Source organism: Chiloscyllium plagiosum, unplaced genomic scaffold, assembly GCF_037043375.1.
Source record: "Chiloscyllium plagiosum isolate Xiang-an unplaced genomic scaffold, Cpla_swu_hap1 HiC_scaffold_20, whole genome shotgun sequence".
In the NCBI taxonomy this organism is placed as follows: domain Eukaryota; kingdom Metazoa; phylum Chordata; class Chondrichthyes; order Orectolobiformes; family Hemiscylliidae; genus Chiloscyllium; species Chiloscyllium plagiosum.
The window spans coordinates 34,879,638-34,899,798 of NW_028270158.1; the positions used below are offsets into that span (position 1 = coordinate 34,879,638).

The following is a 20,161-nucleotide window of genomic DNA, read 5'->3' on the forward strand; positions in this document are numbered from 1 at the left end:
GATGGGGTGAACAGTGAATTCAAGGGGCGAAGTCTGTGCCAGTAGATCCTGTTTTCTGAGGAAAGACAAAGAGGAGGACAAGCCCAGTATATACTTCTTTAAAAACAAATCTTTAGTTTCGGGAATTGGCAATTCTCCATTCGTTCCCAGATAAGGTAATCTAAATAAGATTTCATAGGGGGATAGTCCCAAATCTTTCCTTGAGGCTGTTCGTACTCGCAAGAGAGCTATAGGTAAACATTTGGTCCAAGGGAGTCTGGTTTCTATTATCAATTTAGAGAGCTGTCGTTTGAGTGTTTGGTTCATTCTCTCAACTCTTCCTGATGATGGCGGGTGCCATGGAGTATGGAACTCCCAGTATGGAACTCCCAGGAAATCCCCAACCCCTTCATTACCCCCTGTAACACTTTAGAGGTAAAATGAGTTCCTTGGTCGGAATCTGTACGGTTCACTAGCCCATATCGGGGAATTATGTGCTCTAATATTGTTTTAGACACCCCATTCACAGTGGTGGTAGCTAGGGGGTATGCCTCAACCCAACCAGATAGATGATCTACTATGACCACCATATATTTTAGCCTTCCTACTCTAGGCAGTTCAGTATAATCTACTTGTATACTCTGGAAGGGTCTCAGTCCTGGGTCTCTTCCTCCCGGGGCCTGTTTTTTCAAGACTTTTTTATTTACCTTTCTGCATATTATGCATCCCATATTTGCTTAGCAATGGTATATATTCCTTTACATCCATATTCCCTAAGAACTAAATCACACATTGCTTGGACTCCCCAGTGACTGCCTTGGTGTAGGACGGCCATAATCTCCCGCTTCGTCATTTTGTTTAACATTTCTCTTCCATCAGGTAACCTCCAATGCCGTCTGCTGTTTTTGTAGCCCCTAAATCTCTCAATTCTTTTTCTTCTCTTTCAGTAAATATAGGAGTTTCCCTAGGACCTGGGACAGTAGGTATTAGGGAATGAATCACCACTTCTTGTGGGTTCAGGGCGGCTTCCCTAGCCACTTCATCAGCTAATCTATTTCCCCTAACCTCTGGTTCATTTCCTTTCTGATGACCATTTACGTGCACTATGGCTATCTCTCGGGGGAGTAATAGAGATTCCAAGACCCGTTTAATCAATTCTTCATGAACTAATTCCTTCCCCTGGCTATTGATCAGTCCTCTTTCCTGCCATATCTTTCCGAAAGTGTGCACAACACCAAATGCATATTTAGAGTCAGTGTATACTGTTCCCTCTTTATTTTCTAATGCCCTAAGGGCTCTCTCCAATGCATAGAGTTCGCAGGTCTGAGCTGACCACCCATTTGGCAACCTTCCTGCCTCCACCACACTACCTTTTGTCCCATCAACAACTGCATACCCATTATGTCTTTTCCCTTCAGTCACCCGGGATGATCCGTCTATAAAAAGTCTAGCCCCTGCATGAAGTGGAACATCTCTCAGTTCCATACGGACCTTAGTTTGGTATTCTATAATGTCAAGGCAGTCGTGCCCTGGATTCTGAGGAGAGTCTCCTTCCCCTTTCCAAAGAAATGCAGCTGGATTTAAACAATTGTCAGTGACTAACACTAGCTCATCCTTTTCTATCAGTATCGCCTCATATTTCAAAATCCGCGAGTCTGTCAACCATCGCCCAGCTTTTTGGTTTAAGATCGTTCTCACTTGGTGTGGGGTGCTTACTATTAGGGCTCCCCCAAACGTAAGCTTTTTGCTTTCCTCCACCAACAGTGCAGTGGCAGCCACGGCCTGCACACACTCAGGCCACCCTCGGGATACTGGATCCAATAGACTGTGCTCCCCTGGGGGAGCACAGTCCACCGGTATTGTCGTTCACAGACAACGTCCCCTTTCCGTTTTAAGCTTTGGAAGATATGCTACTGGCTGTTTCATTCCTCCCCACCTCTGGGTTAATACCCCCAAAGCCGCTCCCTTATCTACGGTGGCAAAGAGGTGGAAAGGTTTATCTAGGGAAGGTAAGGCTAACACGGGGGCATGAATCAAATCTCTTTTGAGTTTCTCAACTAGTTCTTTTTCCTCATCATCCCAATTTAGACATTTTGGCTCCCCCTCTAATAGTTTAAGATATAATTTCCTAGTCTTCTGAGCAAAGGAATCTATCCACAATCTGCAATATCCCGTTAGACCCAAAAATTTGCGTAACTCCCGTTTATTGCTGGGCAGTGGCATCCCCACTATTCCCTCTATCCGTTCCGGGCTTATCTTTCGCTTACCCTCACTCACTAAATGTCCCAAGTATTTTACTTCCTGTTCCACATATTGTAATTTGTTTTTAGATACTCGCAGTCCTTGCTGGCCCAGGAAATTCAATAATTTGTTAGTGGCTTCTACTACTCTTTCTCTTCTTATTCCTGATACTAAGAGGTCATCTACATACTGCAACAGGGCAGTCCCCTTGGGGCTGCTAAATTTCTCCAATATTTGTTCGAACATCTGTCCAAATAAATTCGGGGATTCCGTAAACCCCTGGGGGAGCACAGTCCACCGGTATTGCTGTTTCCGTCCTGTCTTGGGATCTTCCCATTCAAAGGCAAACAAATTCCTACTTTCCTCCGCCAAGGGACAAGCCCAAAAGGCATCTTTTAAATCTATCACACTAAACCATTTGTGGTCATGAGGGATCTTACTTAATAACGTGTAGGGGTTTGGCACCACTGGGTGCCTGATCTGTACTATTCGATTCAATGTTCTCAAATCCTGCACCAATCGATAAGTTCCATCAGATTTCCGCACTGGTAGAATTGGGGTATTATAAGGAGACATACATGGCTCCAACAGTCCATCTCTAATCAGTCCCTCAATTACTGGCTGCAGTCCTCATTTACCTTCCATGGAAATAGGGTATTGCCGTTCACAGACAACGTCCCCTTTCCGTTTTAAATTTATTAAAAGGGGAGGGATCTGTACTTTTCCACGATTCCCTTCTCTAGCCCATACAATAGGGTTTATCTCTCTCTCTGCATCCTCTGTCAACATCGCCAGTTGTACAACTAATTCTTTTTCCTGAATTCCAATCTCCAGTCTTAAGAGGATAATTAAGTCTCTCCCTAGTAAGTTCTTTCCTATATCAGGGATATACAGCAGTTCCCCTGTGACCCTATCCTTAGGACCTTCTATCATCATAGGTTCAAATACCGGAACAGTAAATCCTTCCCCTTTTACCCCCGAAACAGTAACTGATCGTGTTGACATTTCTGCTTTCTTTGGTTTAAAATTCAGCGATGACCGTGCCGTCCCCGTATCTACTAGGAAGACTACCTCTTCCCTACAGGGTCCCACCTTCAAGTTTATCAAGGGTTCCTGGTGGGCCCCCGAGGGCAGGAACCCCTGACATCCCTATTCTTCATCAAAATTCATAAGTGGAATTGCCCTTTCTTCCCTTTGTAGATCAGGACACTCCCGCTTAAAATGCCCTATCTTTCCGGAATAATAGCATCCTGCCTGTGGAGACTTCCATCTCTGCCCCTGTTGCCCAAACCCTCTATCAAATGCTCCCCCTTGTCCTCTCCCTCTCCCTCTTCCTCTCTGTCCTACATGCTGCCACCCGCCACTCCAGTTGCTCACTATTGGTTCCATTCTCCTCTTAACTACCTCATCAACCGTAGCTACCATCATTTTCGCCTTCTGTTTTTGTCTCTCATCCTCCCTCTTTACAAACACTTTCTGTGCCTCTCTTAACAATTCATCTAATGGTTTTTCACTCCATCCTTCTATCTCCTGTATCTTTCTCTGTATGTCTGGCCATGCTTTTGTCACAAAATGTACTTTCAAAAGACCCTGTGCCACTGGGTCCTCAGGGTTCATTCCAAAATATTTCCGCATTGAGTCCCTTAATCTTTGCAAGAAAGCTGAGGGAGTCTCATCTTGCTCCTGTCTAACTTCAAAGGCTTTAGTCAAATTCTGTGACTTCGGAACTGCCTCTCTTATTCCTTTTAGAATCAGGTCTTTCAATTCCCTCATTTCTTCTCTATGCTCCGGGTTTTGGTTTTCCCACTGGGGGTCTTTGAGGGGAAACTTCACTTCTCCCTGTCCAGCATCCCCATCTCCAATCGGGTGTTCCCTGTCCCATATTTTAATGGCAGCTCCTCGTATAAGTCCCCTTTCCTCCCCAGTAAATAGTATATTCAAAATAGACATTAACTCAGCCGAGGTATACAGACTGGGCCCCAGAAATTGATCAATTTGTTCAGACAACCCCACCGGATCCTCAACCAGGACCTTCATTTCCTTTTTAAATGTTCTGACCTCCCCACTGGTGAGGGGGGCACTTACAAACCCAATCTCTTTGTCCCCTATGGGTACCTCCCGAAGGGGATAAGTCGTTACGTTCTTCCCCTTTTTCTTTTGTTTTCCCCCCTTAGACTTTGATTTAGATTCTCCGGAAACCTCCTCTACATCTACTGTAGCTTCCCTTTCTTTTGCTGAGGATTGAGGGTCAGGAACAACATCATCTCCATCCACTGCCCCTTCGTCCTCCTCTGGTGAATCATCTGTTCCCTGTCCCTGTCTGTCTGTCCTCCTTCCCCATGTTCACCTAACCTGATTTTATGGTAAGGGGGGGGGCAAACAGTTAAGAGGATCCTAGGGACTAGGTGGGGCAGAGGGGGGAATCCTTTGTCTTTACTAACATCATTCCCATACTGCCCTTCCAACAGGACGCATAGTCCGCCTCCTCTTGACTAAAAGGTTGTTTTCCATTCACATACAAACCTAAATACTGACAGACCCAATCCTCGTCCGAACCAGAAGACAGCCGGACGAAGGATTGGTTCTTTGGTCCATACTAAACAACAATATTTAATCATTGTCTTTTTATCTTTTGCCCTTGTACAAGTATTACTTGTCCAATCCCGCAACATCCTCCCCAACGGACTTTCAGGAGGAATGTTACCAGGGACTCTTTCTTCCTTCACTCCGTGACAGCTACTCTGCCTACCCCCCATTTCCCGGGACCCTCGCTAGTCCCTCAGCGAGTAAATATCTCTTTTCCCGGCCACCAAGGCAATACTTAAAAGTCAGGTTTCTTACCTTGGTCTGTGCACAGAGTTGCCTAGCCCCTTTGTCTTCTATCGAGCTCCCATCACTGTCTGATTCAGATGTCTCTCTTGTAGGATTCACACCAGTCACCCAAGGGAGCAGACCAAACCGGGACACGAGACCGCTCCTCAATGGGGAACGGGACGCGTTTTCCCAGTGTCCAAGGCCAGCCACTCCCCCTGGCGATGGAAGAAAATCCCAGACGAGCCCCCAATTGTGAGAAACAAAAGCTCACTCACTTCAATAATTTCAGTCCGAGACCAAAAATCTGAAACAGTAGTGCCGTTTATTTGAACACTTGCAAGTGGGTGCAATGTCTAATGCCAGGTAAGGCAATGACAAATACACATCAAATCCAACAAACTCTCGAAATTTATACAGTTTGAATCCCCATATTTTTTTCTTATTTCATTGTTTGCCCCCTCCTCCGCTTACGTCACTCATTTCCTTAAGACTGATCCCACAACTTCTGTTTATCCAGACTTGTCCGTGACAAATGCCTATCTCTGGTCCCAAAAGGTTATTTCACGTCATCCCACTGCAGATCACCGCTAGGCATATCCTTTCTTTATCAGCATTTATTCCTCTCCGGAGGCCACTCTGACCTTTATGACCTCTTTAATTAGGGTTTGTTCCTGTGTCCCCATACAAGTGGGAAACCTACTGTTTGTACAGGCCTCTCTTCACAGCATTTTATCTAGTGCCTGTATTTCTACCATTGTTTTGTAATCACATCTCATGCTAACATACCATTTTGTAATGGATTATATATTTCCTCATTCTTGCTAAGTCAGCTCTCGGCCAAAATAATCCCAAACTAATGTGAATTCATTTACTCTGTGTCAGAACTTATAATTGCAGAAATAACATTAATTCGCCTATATCCCACAATTGGACAGGCATATGGACGTACATGGAATAGTAAGGTGGGATGGGCTTCAGATTAGTATAACAGGGCGGCGCAACATCGAGGGCCAAAGGGCCTGTACTGCGCTGTAATGTTCTATGATGTTGGTTTTGTTCGAATAGAGAAAAAAAATTCAAAATTTATGTTCATTTACAAATCATCACATGCTCCAAACTGCTTACAAGTTTGCCAAACATTTTTCCATTTTGACAAACAACATTTTTGCCACTTTTCCATTGCCTAGTTTCATCACATGGTCTTTGCAGTTTTCTAAGTAGCGTTAAACTAATATGGTTTTGAATTCTAGAAATTAGCTCCTCTGCATTATTGTGTAAACTCCATTGCTTCTTTACAATTAGTGTACCTACATCTCCAGATACTTCTGCTGCTTAAGCTTATCAAAGCAAAATATCCTTACTTACAAAAAAAACACTTCACACTTTATCATTTAATATGCCAATGATGCTTTTTGCTCACTGAGTGAAGTTACCTCTTCCTGTTTATCGTGTGTTGTGCTATTGCTCGGAAGTCCTTTCCCACCACTGTGGATATTTTCTAATCAACATATGTTGGGACGTGAATCCAAGTTTCTTGGTCCAGAGGTAGAGACACTGCAACTGCACGACAAGAACCTATTGCCCCACCATTATATACCTGGGGTCAGTTAGCGCAATTGGCTGGGGGCAGAGTGATTCCAATGGTATGGATTCAATTATCACACCAGTTGAAGTCACCATGGCCACGCCTTCTCTGCCGCTCCCCACGTCTGATGTAGTGATCCTCAGGTTAAACTACCATAAGTCATCTCTCTCATTAAAGAACAGCACTATGATCCTTTGTCTATGGTGACTTTACCTGGTATTGAAAGGTGACATATTACAATCAAACAGACTTGACTCCTCAAGCAAGGAGAGACGATTGTCTCGTGGTATTATTACTGCATTTTTAACCCAGAGATTCAGATAATGTCTTGGGGACCTGGGTTTGAATCCTGCCACAATGAGTGGTGAAATTCAAATTCAATAAACATCTGGAAATAAAATGCCTAATGATGACTATGGATCTATGGTCAGAAAAATCCACTGGTGCACCAATACCCTTTTGGGAAGATAAATATCAACCTTTCCTGGTCTGGCCTAAATAGGACTCCAGACCTACAGCAATTTAGTTAATTCTTAACTTCCCTCTGGGCAATAAGTGCTAGCACCTGGCCAGTGACACCCTCAACCCATGAATAAATAAACTATTATCGTATCATAGAGATGTACAGCATAGAAACAGACCCTTCGGTCCAACTCGTCCATGTAAACCAGATATCTCAAACCAATCTAGTCTGATCTGCCAGTACTCAGTCCATATCCCTCCAAACCCTTCCTATTCATATACCCATCCAAATGCCTTTTAAACGTTGCAATTGTACCAGCCTCCACCACTTCCTCTGGCAGCTCATTCCATACACATATCACCTTCTGTGTGATAAAGTTGCCCCTTTGGTCTCTTTTATATCTTTCCCCTCTCACCCTAAGCCTATGCCCTCTAGTTCTGGACTCCACCCCCCCCCAGGAAAGAGACTTTGTCTATTTATCCTATCCGTGCCCGTCATGATTTTATAGACCTCTGTAAAGGTCACTCCTCAGCCTCAGGGACTCCAGAGAAAACAGCCCCAGCCTAATCAACCTCTCTCTGTAGATCAAATCCTCCAACCTTGGCAATGTCCTTGTAAATCTTTTCTGAACCCTTTCAAATTTCACAATATACTTCCGATAGGAAGACGACCAGAATTGCACGCAATATTCCAAAAGTAGCCTAAACAATGTCCTGTACAGCCACAACATGATCTCCCAACCCCTGTACTCTATAATGTGACCAATAAAGGAGAGCATACCAAACGCCTTCTTCACTATCCTATCTACCTGCGACTCCACTTTCAAGGAGCTATGAACCTGCACTCCAAGATCTCTTTGTTCAGCAACACTCCATAGGACCTTACCATTAAGTGTATAAGTCCTGCTAAAATTTGCTTTCCGAAAATGCAGCACCTCGCATTTATTTAAATTAATCTCCACCTGTCATTTCTCAGCCCATTGGCCCATCTGATCAAGATCCCGTTGTAACTGTAGGTAATCTTCTTCGCTGTCCACTACACCTCCAATTTTGGTGTCATCTGCAAACTTACTAACTATACCTCTTATGCTCATATCCAAATCATTTATATAAATAACAAAAAGTAGTGGACCCAGCACTGATCCTTGAGGCACTACTGATTTGTCTAAAGTTCAAACAGTGGAATGTGCTTTCCAAAAATAAAATTAGCTGTGTTATATCACAGACTTCATTTTAAATGACAAACTGAGCACTTCTTCCTCCTTCTTTTAATCTCAATGTTCCTGTAGATAAATTAGTGAGTCTTGAGAAGATTTGTACCTCAGATTGAGGTTCTGGATTAAGGCTTGCTCCCTGAGCTAGAAGGTTCACTTTTAGACGTTTCGTCACCGTACGAGGTAATATCTTCAGATGAAGAATTGCTGATGATTTCTGCTTTCTATTTATACATTTGGGTTGGTGATGTCATTTCTGTTTTCCTTCTCAGGGGGTGGTAAATCAGGTCCAAGTCAATGTGTTTATTGACTGACTTCCAGTTGGAATGCCACGCTTCTAGGAATTCTTGTGCGTCTCTCTCTGTTTGGCTTGTCCTACAATGAATGTGTTGTCCCAGTTGAACTGGTATCCTTCCTCATCTATATGTAAGGACTTAATTGAGAGGGGCTAGCTTTCTGCCCGTTTGTTCATTGTGACAAACACTACATTGGACAGTGTGCCGGTTTCTCAGTAACAAACCTAAGCCAGCAGACCAAACATGTCCAGAAACTCTAACCACTCTCCCCTACATCAAAGACATCTCTGAAATGACTGCCACACTACTCAGACACCTTGGCATCATGGTAGCACTCAAACCTACCAATACACTAAAACAGCAGCTAATGAACTTGAAAGACCTTATACAGACAACAAGCAAAACTAATATCGTTTACAAAATACCATGCAAGAACTGTGACAAACACGACATTGGACAAGCAGGCAGAAACTAGCCATCAGGATACATGAACACCAATTAGACCCCATCTATCAACCCCTGAGAAAACTAATTGGAAATGACATCACCAGCCCAAAGAAACCCAAACATATAAATAGAAAACAGGAAACGAAATGTCTGGAAATGAACCTTTCAGCTCAGCGAGCAAACACACCCAGATGGATGTGTTATCCCAGTTGAAGTGGTGTCCTTCCTCATCTGTATGTGAGGGTTCTTAGCAGAGACAGTAATGCACAGACTCTAACAAATAGCTCTGCCAACCATCCAGCCCAAACTTTGGGTCTGCTACATGGATGACACCTTTGTCATTGCTAAACGAAACAAATGAGAGGAAACATTCACGACCATCAATAATACCCTTGCTGGCATAAAATTCACTAAAGAGGAGGAAAGCAAAAGCAAACTGCCATTTCTTTTGCTTTCACAGTAGAGCAAACAGCCAATGGTGAACTTCAAACCAGCATCTGCAGGCAAACAACACATACGGACCAAATAGTGAACTACAGAAGCAATCACCCCAACATTCACAAACTAAGCTGCTTCAAAACATTATTCCAATGAGCCACTACACAGAGGAACTATGCAGAGCAGAGGAAAATCACCTATACAGTGTATTCAATAAGAACGGGTAGCCAATGAACACAGTCTGCCAATTTCTCAGCAACAAACCCAAACAAGCAGACAAACTATGTCCAGAAACTGTAGCCACTTACCCCTACTTCAAAGACATCTTGAAAATGACTGCCACACTACTCAGACACCTTGCATCATGGTAGCCCACAAACCCACCAACACACTAAAACAGCAGCTAATTAACTTGAAAGACCCTATACAGAAACAAGCAAAAATAATGTCATTTACAAAATACCATGCAAGGACTGTAACAAACACTATATTGGACAAACAGGCAGAAAACTAGCCACCAGGATACATGAACATCAACTAGCCACAAAACGACATGACCCTCTCTCACTCGTGTCCTTACATACAGATAAAGGAGGACACCATTTTGACTGGGATAACACATCCATCTTAGGACAAGCCAAACAGAGACATGCACGAGAATTCCTAGAAGCATAGAGTTCCGGTTGGAATGCTATCAATAAATACATCTAGTTAGACCCCATCTACCACTCCCTGAGTAAAAGGAACAGAAAATGACATCACCACAAGAAATAACATCACCAGCCCAAAGAAACCCAAACATATAAATAAAAAGCACAGGAATTATGTACAGTGCTTCGCCTGAGGCCCACTGAAGATGTTACCTAATAGGATGACAAAATGTCTGGAAATGAACCTTCCAGCTCAGCGAGCAAACCTACATCCAGAACCTCAACCTGAGCTACAAATCTTCAAAACTTGATTTAACATCCAACCTAGGACGGGCCAAACGGAGACATGCGCAAAATTTAGGAGACGCAGGCATGCCAACAGGGACTCTATCAACAAACATTACATTGGACCCAATTTACCAACCCCTGAGAAAAAGAACAGAAAATGACATCACCGCAGGAAATGACATCAGCAACCCAAACATATAATAGAAAGCAGGAATCATCAGCAATGCTTCATTCAGAGGCTCACTGAAGATACCATCTAGTATGGTGACTAAACATCTAAAAATGAACCTTCCAGTTCAGTGAGCAAACCTACATCCAGAACTTTTAGATAAACCTATAAGATTGTCCGGCTGGATAGAAGACAGTTAACCGTATCATTAATTAAAATTAATGGTTTCGTATTTTGCCAAAGTTAATGTGCTAATACTGTAAACATTCCAATTTCATTCCCTGGAATGCATTCAAGTAATATTCAATTCCTATTACAAGAGCGGAAAAGAATTCAAACTCCATAAAGTCTTTCACAAGGAACTTTATTGCATGTGGTACCCTCACTTATTTCACCACAGACCTGAAACTTAAAGCTCCTGATGTCTCATGAACAATGCAATGTAATAAAACATTCATTTCCATGTTCTGATTTATACAATAAAATCAACTCATTTTCAAAACTAGTTCATTGCTCTCTTTCAAGTGTCATTAGGTCAAACTCAGTTGTTTCACCCTAGTCATCCATCCATCCTGCCTCCCATTTACACAACTCTTCATATATGTTTTAAATTAAAAAATGGACTTTCAGCTTACTTAGTGGAATTCCAAATAAATGTACAATTCAGAAGAAAAGGAATTCTTGACCTGTGTGAAATTAGAAGTTCCTATTTTCCAAAAACGGTTGCAATAGGATAAAGCAAACACCACCCTCACTTTTCGATGTAGGTTCCAGTATTAGAGTCTGTTCAGATGTTTTCTTTTTAAAGGAGAGATTTCAATTAAAAGAATGCAAACCTAATCAATGCAAAATCTTGATCCCAGGGTGAAATTCCATCTCATTCACTCTCAATTCATTCAGGACACACACATACACTGCCATATAGGCACACACACTAAAGTAGACATACTCCTGATTCAGGTATAGCATCCTTCTTGGCAAATCAGTAAAGCATTTATCAGGATTTAGTTATTTTTATAGAAGTCACAATGGACAAAAAAGCCGGTGCAATAAATTTGTACAAGTGGTGATATTACATTCCTTTGTACATCATTGGTTTACAATGGTTGTAAAATAATTTTTCTTTGATTTTACATGAAGAGGAAATGACATCCCCTCCCTTGGATGTTGAAATGTCCTGAAGTTGCATGATAATTTCACTTTTATTGAAATCCTTCCCATTTCATTCAATGTTAGATTTAATTTGAATACTCAGTGCCATAACTAGAATTTCACTAAGTGTTATGGTTAGTCCAGGAAATTTTCATTTTTCACTCTGTAGGCATTAACATCCTGCATATCTAGTCATAACTAGAAGAAAAATTGTTTTTGCACCAATTTAATTTAAACATCTATATTTTAAAAATTATATTAAATAGGTTGTCCAATTTGGAAACCTCTTTTCCTCTCCCCCACCCAATATTTAAGTGCAACATCCATCATCAACTGGATAGTCAGACCCAAAGCTAGATCTAAGGTGAATTTTTTTCTGTTCATCTTTTGTGCATACGTAACCTGAAAACCCAATGCTTTGCACATGCTCTGCACAAAGGCTTTCCTGGGATGGGGCAAGATGGGCTTCAACCTTAAAATGAGAAATATTCTGTGCATGAAATTTCCCACTATTGTAAGGTTAAGTTCAATGTTTCTATAAATCTGACGGAATTACATCAGGAAAGGCACACAGTTTCCTTCTGTGAAAAGTTGGGTTAGCACCAACAATGGAACACCCTCTCCTGCCACATGCACAAAAAAGTACAACTTAAACTCCATGTGAAGTACGCATTAGCAGGAATTTACAAACCTGCAGCCTGGCAACTACTTTCCAAGGGTTTGGTTTAAACCTCAGTTTCCCAATTAGGTCACAGGCCTAAATAACATATTGCCAGGTATCCAATATCTATCACTTCAGAAATTCCCTATACAACTTCAGTCTTACAGAATTCAGTTATTTGTTTAGAGTATTTAACTTCTCTCCTCCAATACTGTTTTGTGGTATCTAAAACATCTGCTGCTGTTAGGATAAGGCCACTTCTGTTCTCCCATAAAAACCTCGCACAGAACATGTGCAACAGCACCAGTAGAGTAGATTAAAAAGACCATCTAAAGAATCCAAGCTTGATTAGCAATGTATAAAAATAGCAACAGCAAAAAGGGGAAACAAAACAAAAACAAAACAATAGCACACAGCTCTTGTGCTATTGGTACATTAGTTCTTGTACAACAAAGTTAGAACTACGAAAAGAATTTAAATCTGACACCAAAATTAAAAATCAGTAAGTGCAGTTTAAATTAGCATTAAAAATGAGATTAAAATGAGTTCTTTTTTCCCCCCCTCGGTGAAAACAAGCTCCAACAGTCATGCACTTGGATTAGATTATTGATGCTCGAGCTCCTCATTGTGTTGTGGTCAGTCTGTCAGCAGCAGAGAAAACAGTAATTGTTCTCATTGTTACAGAACACTTTTGTTTCTCTTACGTTCTTCCCCCTAAACAGTTTCACCATCTGCTTATGCCCCCTCTCCCCAACTGTCTGAGGAGGGTTGTATTGATGAATATCACCGGAACTCATAGATGGGGGTGCTGTGTTCAGGGACATGTGTCAGGTTTAAAGACTGGTACCTGTTGGATAGAACAAAATACTTAAATTAAGACTTCAAGGTTCAATCTTATACTTGTATAATAAAACAAACAAGCCAACCAATAACTGGTATGCATGACTAAGAGCTTTCTATTCTGTGACTTAAACACCATGTATGTAACTGCATTAAGAGAACATTAAGCTCATGAGTGGGGTCCTTCGCCCTCTGTGCAGTTTAATTGTGCAGTCTCAGTGCTTACATTTGAGCAAAGTCCCTGAGATTGTCAATGCGCAGTCAAATCTCAATCTTCACATGGAACAGGTTAAGGAAAAATCGAACTCTTGACCAATGTAACTTTTCTTTAAAAACTCAATTTTAAAGTCAGTGTCCCAAACCTTTTAACACTATTATTAAATGTTTCAAATAATAATGTCTTAGTATACTAGAGATTGTCAAAATAAAATTTTAAACCGAGGAGTAGTAAGTTAGAGAATGTAGTATTCTAAATATAGCAACAATATATAAAGAATGTATTAGATATGCAGGGATTAATTTTTTTTAAGACTACATGGTACAACTGCACTGTATTCTGGAGTGCTGTGCGATTCAGCTCTGACAAATTATCATTAACCTTTTTGCAAACAAAACCAAAGTCATTTCAATAAGAAACAGTTGGGGATGAAGTAGGAAATTACAGGCATACCACACTAACTTCATTTATGGAGAAGTTACCAGAACCAGTTTTGAACAAGTGAGTAAGCATTTGAACAAATGAGTTGAACAGAAAATCAACACATCCGTGACAAGTAACCTATATCTAACAAACTTTAGAAGTATTGTAGATGCTGGAAATCTGAAATTCAAATGGAAAATGTGGGACAACTCAGCAAGTATGGCAGCATCATTGGAATTAAATAAGTTGCTTAGTGGACTCCGTTCAGTCTGTAAGTCTGACCCCTAGAGTTTCTGGTCTCCTATCATTTTAATTCTTTGTTTTCATGATCCCACTTCTGGCTTTTCCACCTTTGTCTCAACAACTACTCCATCAAAACTGAACTCGAACTTGAAGAACTGCACCACATCTTTCAACCAAGCAATTTGCAGCCTTCTAGATGAAAGACTGTGTTCAACAACTTCACATCATAACAACTGTCTTTTGGATGAAAATCAAGATACACAATACTGAACTCAGGGCACCCACTGAAAACAGCCTTTCAGACAAAATACACACAATAACTATAATCCTTTGCTCCCAATTGGATCCAGTCACATTTCCTTGAACCTTTTGGACTTTTGTTATGAGTCTAAGTGGGACCTTGTCAAAAGTTTTGCTAAAATCGATGTAGACCACATCAAAATGTGTTATGCACATTTATTATCCTCATTGCCTCCTTACAATTAAAAATGGGTCAGACAAACTTCTATTAAGAAATTAACACTGATTATTTGATTGATCAGGTTTTTTCCCAAATGATTAATACTGCCCTTCAGAACATTTTATTTTCCCCACTACCAAGATTAGGTTGACTGGGCTGTAATTACTTGTTCTCTTCCTCACTCTTTAAACAAAGTTGATATTCTTCCAGTACCATGCCTATGGCCAGAAAGGATTGTAAAATAATGGTTAACATCATCGCTTTTTCTTCTTTAAATGGCCCAGGATATGCATCAGCCTAATCTGGCAATTTGTCTACTTTCAAAAATGATAAAAACCTTTAAATGATACCTCTTTCTTACTATTTTTTATTCCATTCAATATTTCATACAACTAAAACATCTTTTTTGAAGAGGCGTAAAATACGAATTAAGAAACATCTACTGCTCCTCTTTGTAGTCGTGAGAGTTTCTCTCTTTAGCTATTCTCTCGCTTTTTAGATGCTTAAAAAGATTTTGTTTTCTTTGATCATATTTGCCAGTATTTTCATGCCCTCCCTTTGCTTTTCAAATTTCCTTTTCAATTTTACTCCTCTACTTTCTATATTCCAAAATTTTAAACTCTCAACATTAGATATAGTTTCCCCAGTACACTCTTTGACAAAGAGGCTGTTGACTTCAAAGTTACCTTTTTCTTTTAAGGGAACATATTTCCTTTGAATCCTCCCACTTCTCCTCATTGAATCCCCTCATTACTGAGGATGATTCACCTTCAAGTACCAGTTTCCAGTCTACTTTTGCAAAATCACTTCAGTTTAGTAAAATATACCTTCCCCAACCTATTCCTGATCTTTGTCTTTTTAAATGTGTCGACAGCTAAGATCACTGCTAATAAAATGCTGCACCAACAATACCCCTTCCATTTACTTTCTAGCTTTTTTCTTTATGTCTTAGTAAATAACTTCTCTTGTTGGACTTGATACAACAGACTAAATGAATTCTAATTCATTAAAAATTCTGAGCTCCATTATGCTACTTCTATCTCATTAATATTAGGGTAATTGAAATCCTGCATCAATGCCACATTGTTTTGCATTTCAGAAATCTTCCACTGTCTTTGGAATTAAATCTCTATGATTGCTTGGAAGGTCTAAAGTGCCACTATAGATTGAAGAATATGAAAAGAGAGAATGTCAATCTGTATAGCTTCATTTACTGATCCTTCTCATAGATCCAGAAGTCACATAACACCAGGTTACAGTCTAACAGATTTATTTGAAACCACAAGCTTCCTTAGGTGAAGTGATGAAGGAACAGTGTTCCAAAAGCTTGTAATTTTAAAAAAATCTGTTGGACTATATCCCGGTATCACAGGACTTCAGACTTTGTCCGCCCTGGTCTAACACTAGCATGTCCACATTATTGTTCCTTTTCTCACATATTATCTGTCTTCATAGCTGTAATTCTTTCCTTAGCCAGTACTTCACTCCTCCACTTAATGCCTACTTCTAACTTATTTGCAAACTGCAGAATCAATGGTTTCCCATTCGTGCCATTTTTAAATGATGTTTCAGTAATAACCATTAAATATTTTCAAGTTTCTACCCATGCCCTTCATTTATCTGCCTCATTCACTTTCTTTGTGGTTACTTCTCCAGCCCTCACTTCCTCTACCTTCATGTTTACTAGTTTTGTGTTCAATTTCTAGATTTGCTTCTCTTCTTTCCAAATCTACAATCAGGTTTCCATCTCTATGCCAAGTTAGGTTAAACCCTGCCCAATAGCATTACCAAATTATCCAACTGACTAATATGCTGGTATGCCTTGATTTATCTAGCTTTTATAGGTCCCACCTCAATAAGACCAAAACAAAATCCCACAAATCTTTTCTTCCCCACTTTCTCTGCATATATTCCTCTTCCGGACTCTCCTGCACCTGCCACCAGGAGTTGTCCAGGGGTTACAAACTGCTAACGAATAGATTTTAGAGCAATTGAAATATACCCGCAGTACCTCATCCTACTCATGTTATCTGTATGACACTGACTGCAACATCTGACCGATTTATCAAACGTTTGCCAAATACAAAGATATCCATGATACTGTACCAGGATGGAATATAAATGGCTTGGAAATTGATTAGGATGTAGAAAGTGTTCTGATTGGAGGAATATGTCAAATTGTGTAATTTAGGGAACAAATGTAAAATACTGTGGATGCTAGAAATCAGAAACAAACAGAAAACGCTTGAGAAACTAAGCATGTCTAGCAGCACTTTGGAGAAACAGAATTAACTTGAGTCCAATACGTCCTTTCTTCAGAATAGGTGTTGAGAAATGATTTTTTATATACTTCTGACAAATACAGAGGCCACTGCCAAAATAAAGGGGACGTTAGCGGTGGTAAAAAAATTGAAATGGGTGTAAATTAAGACATGAAGGATGAAGAATTGGTCCTATTAAGTATAAACAAGACACAAACAAAGCTATGGAGGATATGAAGATTCTAAGAAAGACTGAACAGACATAATGTAGTTATTTCTGAAGTGATTGAAATCAATGCTGAGACTTTGAGGCTGTAAAATGCCTTAATGGAAAATGAGGTGGTGTTGTTCCTCAAGCTTGCATTGTGCTTCGTTGGAACTTCACAACAGACCCAAGACAGGAATTTTAGCAAGAGAAAATGTTTTATTGAAACAGCAAGCAATTAGGTGGTCAGGGTCATTCCTATGGACAGAGTGGAAGTGTCCTGCAAAGTAGTCATGTACAGGTAGTCTGTGTTTAGTCTTGACAATGTAAAAGAGATTACATTGTGAGCAAATGCAGAAGATGAGATTCAGGAAAGCACAAGTGAAACACTGATTCAGCCAAAAGGCATGTTTGGGGCCTTGGACAGGTGGTGGTGAATAGAAGAGTGTGACATCATCTTTGATTGCATGGGAAGGTGTCACAGAGGAGTGATGCATTAGGAGTGATAGAGGAGTAGACAAAGGTAGAGGGAATATTCCTCACAGAATGCTGACAGTGGAGGGATGATGTGTGGGTGGCAGCATCTTGCAGGAGGTGGTGGAAATGGTGAAGGATGATCCTTTGAATACTTGTCTCCAAGTGCACGAATTATGCAAAGTTTAAGAGAATGCTAGCTGGCAGTTACAGGAAAATACAGAAAGGTGAAAAGAATAAGCTGGATGGAAGAAATTGGATAGCTCTTCCAAACTGCTGACACAGACACAATGGGCCGATTGACCTCCTTCTGAAATGTATCATTCTATAATTGCTGGATTTCAAATGTGGAGAAGAACAAGGACATCCATTTTGGATCCAAGACAAATGTAAGTATTTCTTTAAATGGCGATAAGTGCTGCTGAAGATCAAATCAATTTTGGGGATCCATGCACACAATTGTCTAAAATTGAAAAATGAAAAAATGAAAAACATCAAAGAAAGTTTAATGATATGTTGACCACTGTTCTTGGGAAGGTTGGAATAAAAGGTTTTAGAAATTTGAGAGTGATCTAATTGTAACCTAATCTGAAAACTAAAAAAGGGTTTGACAGCAGATGCAGAGAAATTTTTTCTTCTGGTGTTAATCCAAAATAAGGAATAATAAATAATTAATAATTAACGAGACATAATTGAATTCTGGAATTCACTTCCCAAAAATGGTACAGTCGAGGGGTTATTTAGAATTCTCTAAACAGAGATCATGGACTTCCATCAGGTAACGCCAGAGGACAGAAGAAAAAAAAACTGGCTAAATTACAATTTGAGATACAAATCAGCCATGTAAAATTTAATGCTGGAATAGACTCAAGTGGCTCATGGCCTCCTCCTTCCTGACATTCACACACTCAATGGGATATATTAGAATAACAATTTAATATATTGATTATTTTCATAATCCTGGGTGAAAGTGCCAATATTCATTCAAATTGAAATGTCTAGTTGCTCTCACCATTCTGAACTTCTGTGGTAATAGTAGCCTTCTATCGAAGCTGTGGATTTTTGGAAGCAAATATAATAGAAGCCTGCGAAGGAAGCACCACTGATGTCTTTGATTGTGTGATCAGGGACTAGAAACTGTTCCTGTTGATGGAGAAAGAAAAAGAAACTCTGTACAATTGAATCAATTTACAGAATAATCTGGCAAAATGCATTATAAACTAGACACTGTTTGATTTCCAAATGTATCAAACCCATTGAGAATTTCTCAAATATTGTACAAATACCAGGAATGAATGAATCAAAGCCAACTGCACTGGCCAATAAAAGGTTCATGTCTGTAAAAGAGGCAACGTACACTTTGTACATTTCATGCCAAACAAATGAGGAGACACTTGCATAGATTAGTGTAATTAAAATATTCTGAAAAGCAATATGCTTCTTACATAGGTATACTGTGAGGGAAAGCAACTTGCATATAGTACCTAAATACAAATCGACAAGTTTTAACTGTGGGGAAGTATTACAGTGAGTTTTCCTTATGAGAAGCTAAGTTACCAAAAAGAGAAATCAGAAATCCACAAAAGATCAAACAGTTTAGCTATGTACAAGTACAAGAGGACAATATGGTTGTTTACGGATGCAAAAACATTCTACAAGTTCCACTCAACGTAACAGGGAAATGAACCTGCCCAAAAATTGGAATCCTAGCTGTGCCACTTATATTAATCCACTCTGCTTAAGAATTTAATTTCCACCGAAATTACAGCATTTTAAAATTGAAATGAGAAAAAGGATACTTTTTGCTTAAAGCATCCTCCTGAGATGTCACTGAAAAACATTGTAAAATTTGGCTATCATTTATAAAATTGGAGGTAAAAGGAAAAACCAATGCTCTGGATATAAAAATTGAAGATAATAAAAAGGAGGAACAACCAACATATCTATAATATAGATATAGCACCTCAGCAAATCCTCAGGATACCACACACCACTTTACAACCAATGGAATACTTTTTAAATGCAGTCTCACTTTTTCACGCTTAGACTAACATTTCACGTGTGGATCTATTGTGAAACATGAACATATTAGATATCATATTAGAGTCAAAACATTCTTGCTGCCTAGTTAAAATGCTCTTCGCTCATCTCTGAAATCAAAAACCTAAACATTTGAACTGTTATGTTACTTCTGTACTCGAGGAATGCTCCAAACTTAACATAATCAATCTCTTTCCTGTTTTGGGAACTGTGCTGTGCACAAATTAACCTGTAGGTGTTCCTACATTACGACAGAAATTACATTTTGAAAGTACTGGTCTGGCTCTGAAGCACTTTGGAATGTCCTGAATTATAAAAATGCAACTCTATTTCACGATTTTCAATTGCTGTTATACCAGTTTGCAGCATTCTGTTATTGAAAATTTTTAAAAAATATTTGATTCATATCTTCGCTCTCTGAATTCTGTGCTGTAATGCTGGTAGTGGAGCCCCATTTTCTTCCTTCAACACCCCACCTCAAGCTTGTTACCTTATGACAAGTCATCTTCAAAATTTACTGCAAACTGAGCTTTTTGACCATGCTTTCAATTGATTTGTTTCATGCTTCGGCTCAAGTCTGACTCCAGTTGTGAAGCACTTGG

The 20,161-nt window shown here is 39.9% G+C and overlaps 1 protein-coding gene across 2 annotated transcripts in view; it reads right to left on the bottom strand.

Moving 5' to 3' along the window:
* Positions 1–10,928: 10,928 nt before the first annotated feature.
* Positions 10,929–20,161, bottom strand: part of gid4 (GID complex subunit 4 homolog) — a 54,446-nt gene continuing 45,213 nt past the window's right edge. For both annotated transcript variants that reach the window (XR_015760572.1, XM_043711619.2), the window contains 2 exons: positions 18,532–18,662; positions 10,929–13,243 (listed from right to left, as the gene is read on the bottom strand). Coding sequence is in view for 1 of the 2 variants with exons in the window: in XM_043711619.2 (XP_043567554.1) it covers positions 13,180–13,243; positions 18,532–18,662 (195 nt within the window). In the remaining variant the exon portion in view is untranslated. The remainder of the gene's footprint in view (positions 13,244–18,531; positions 18,663–20,161) is intronic.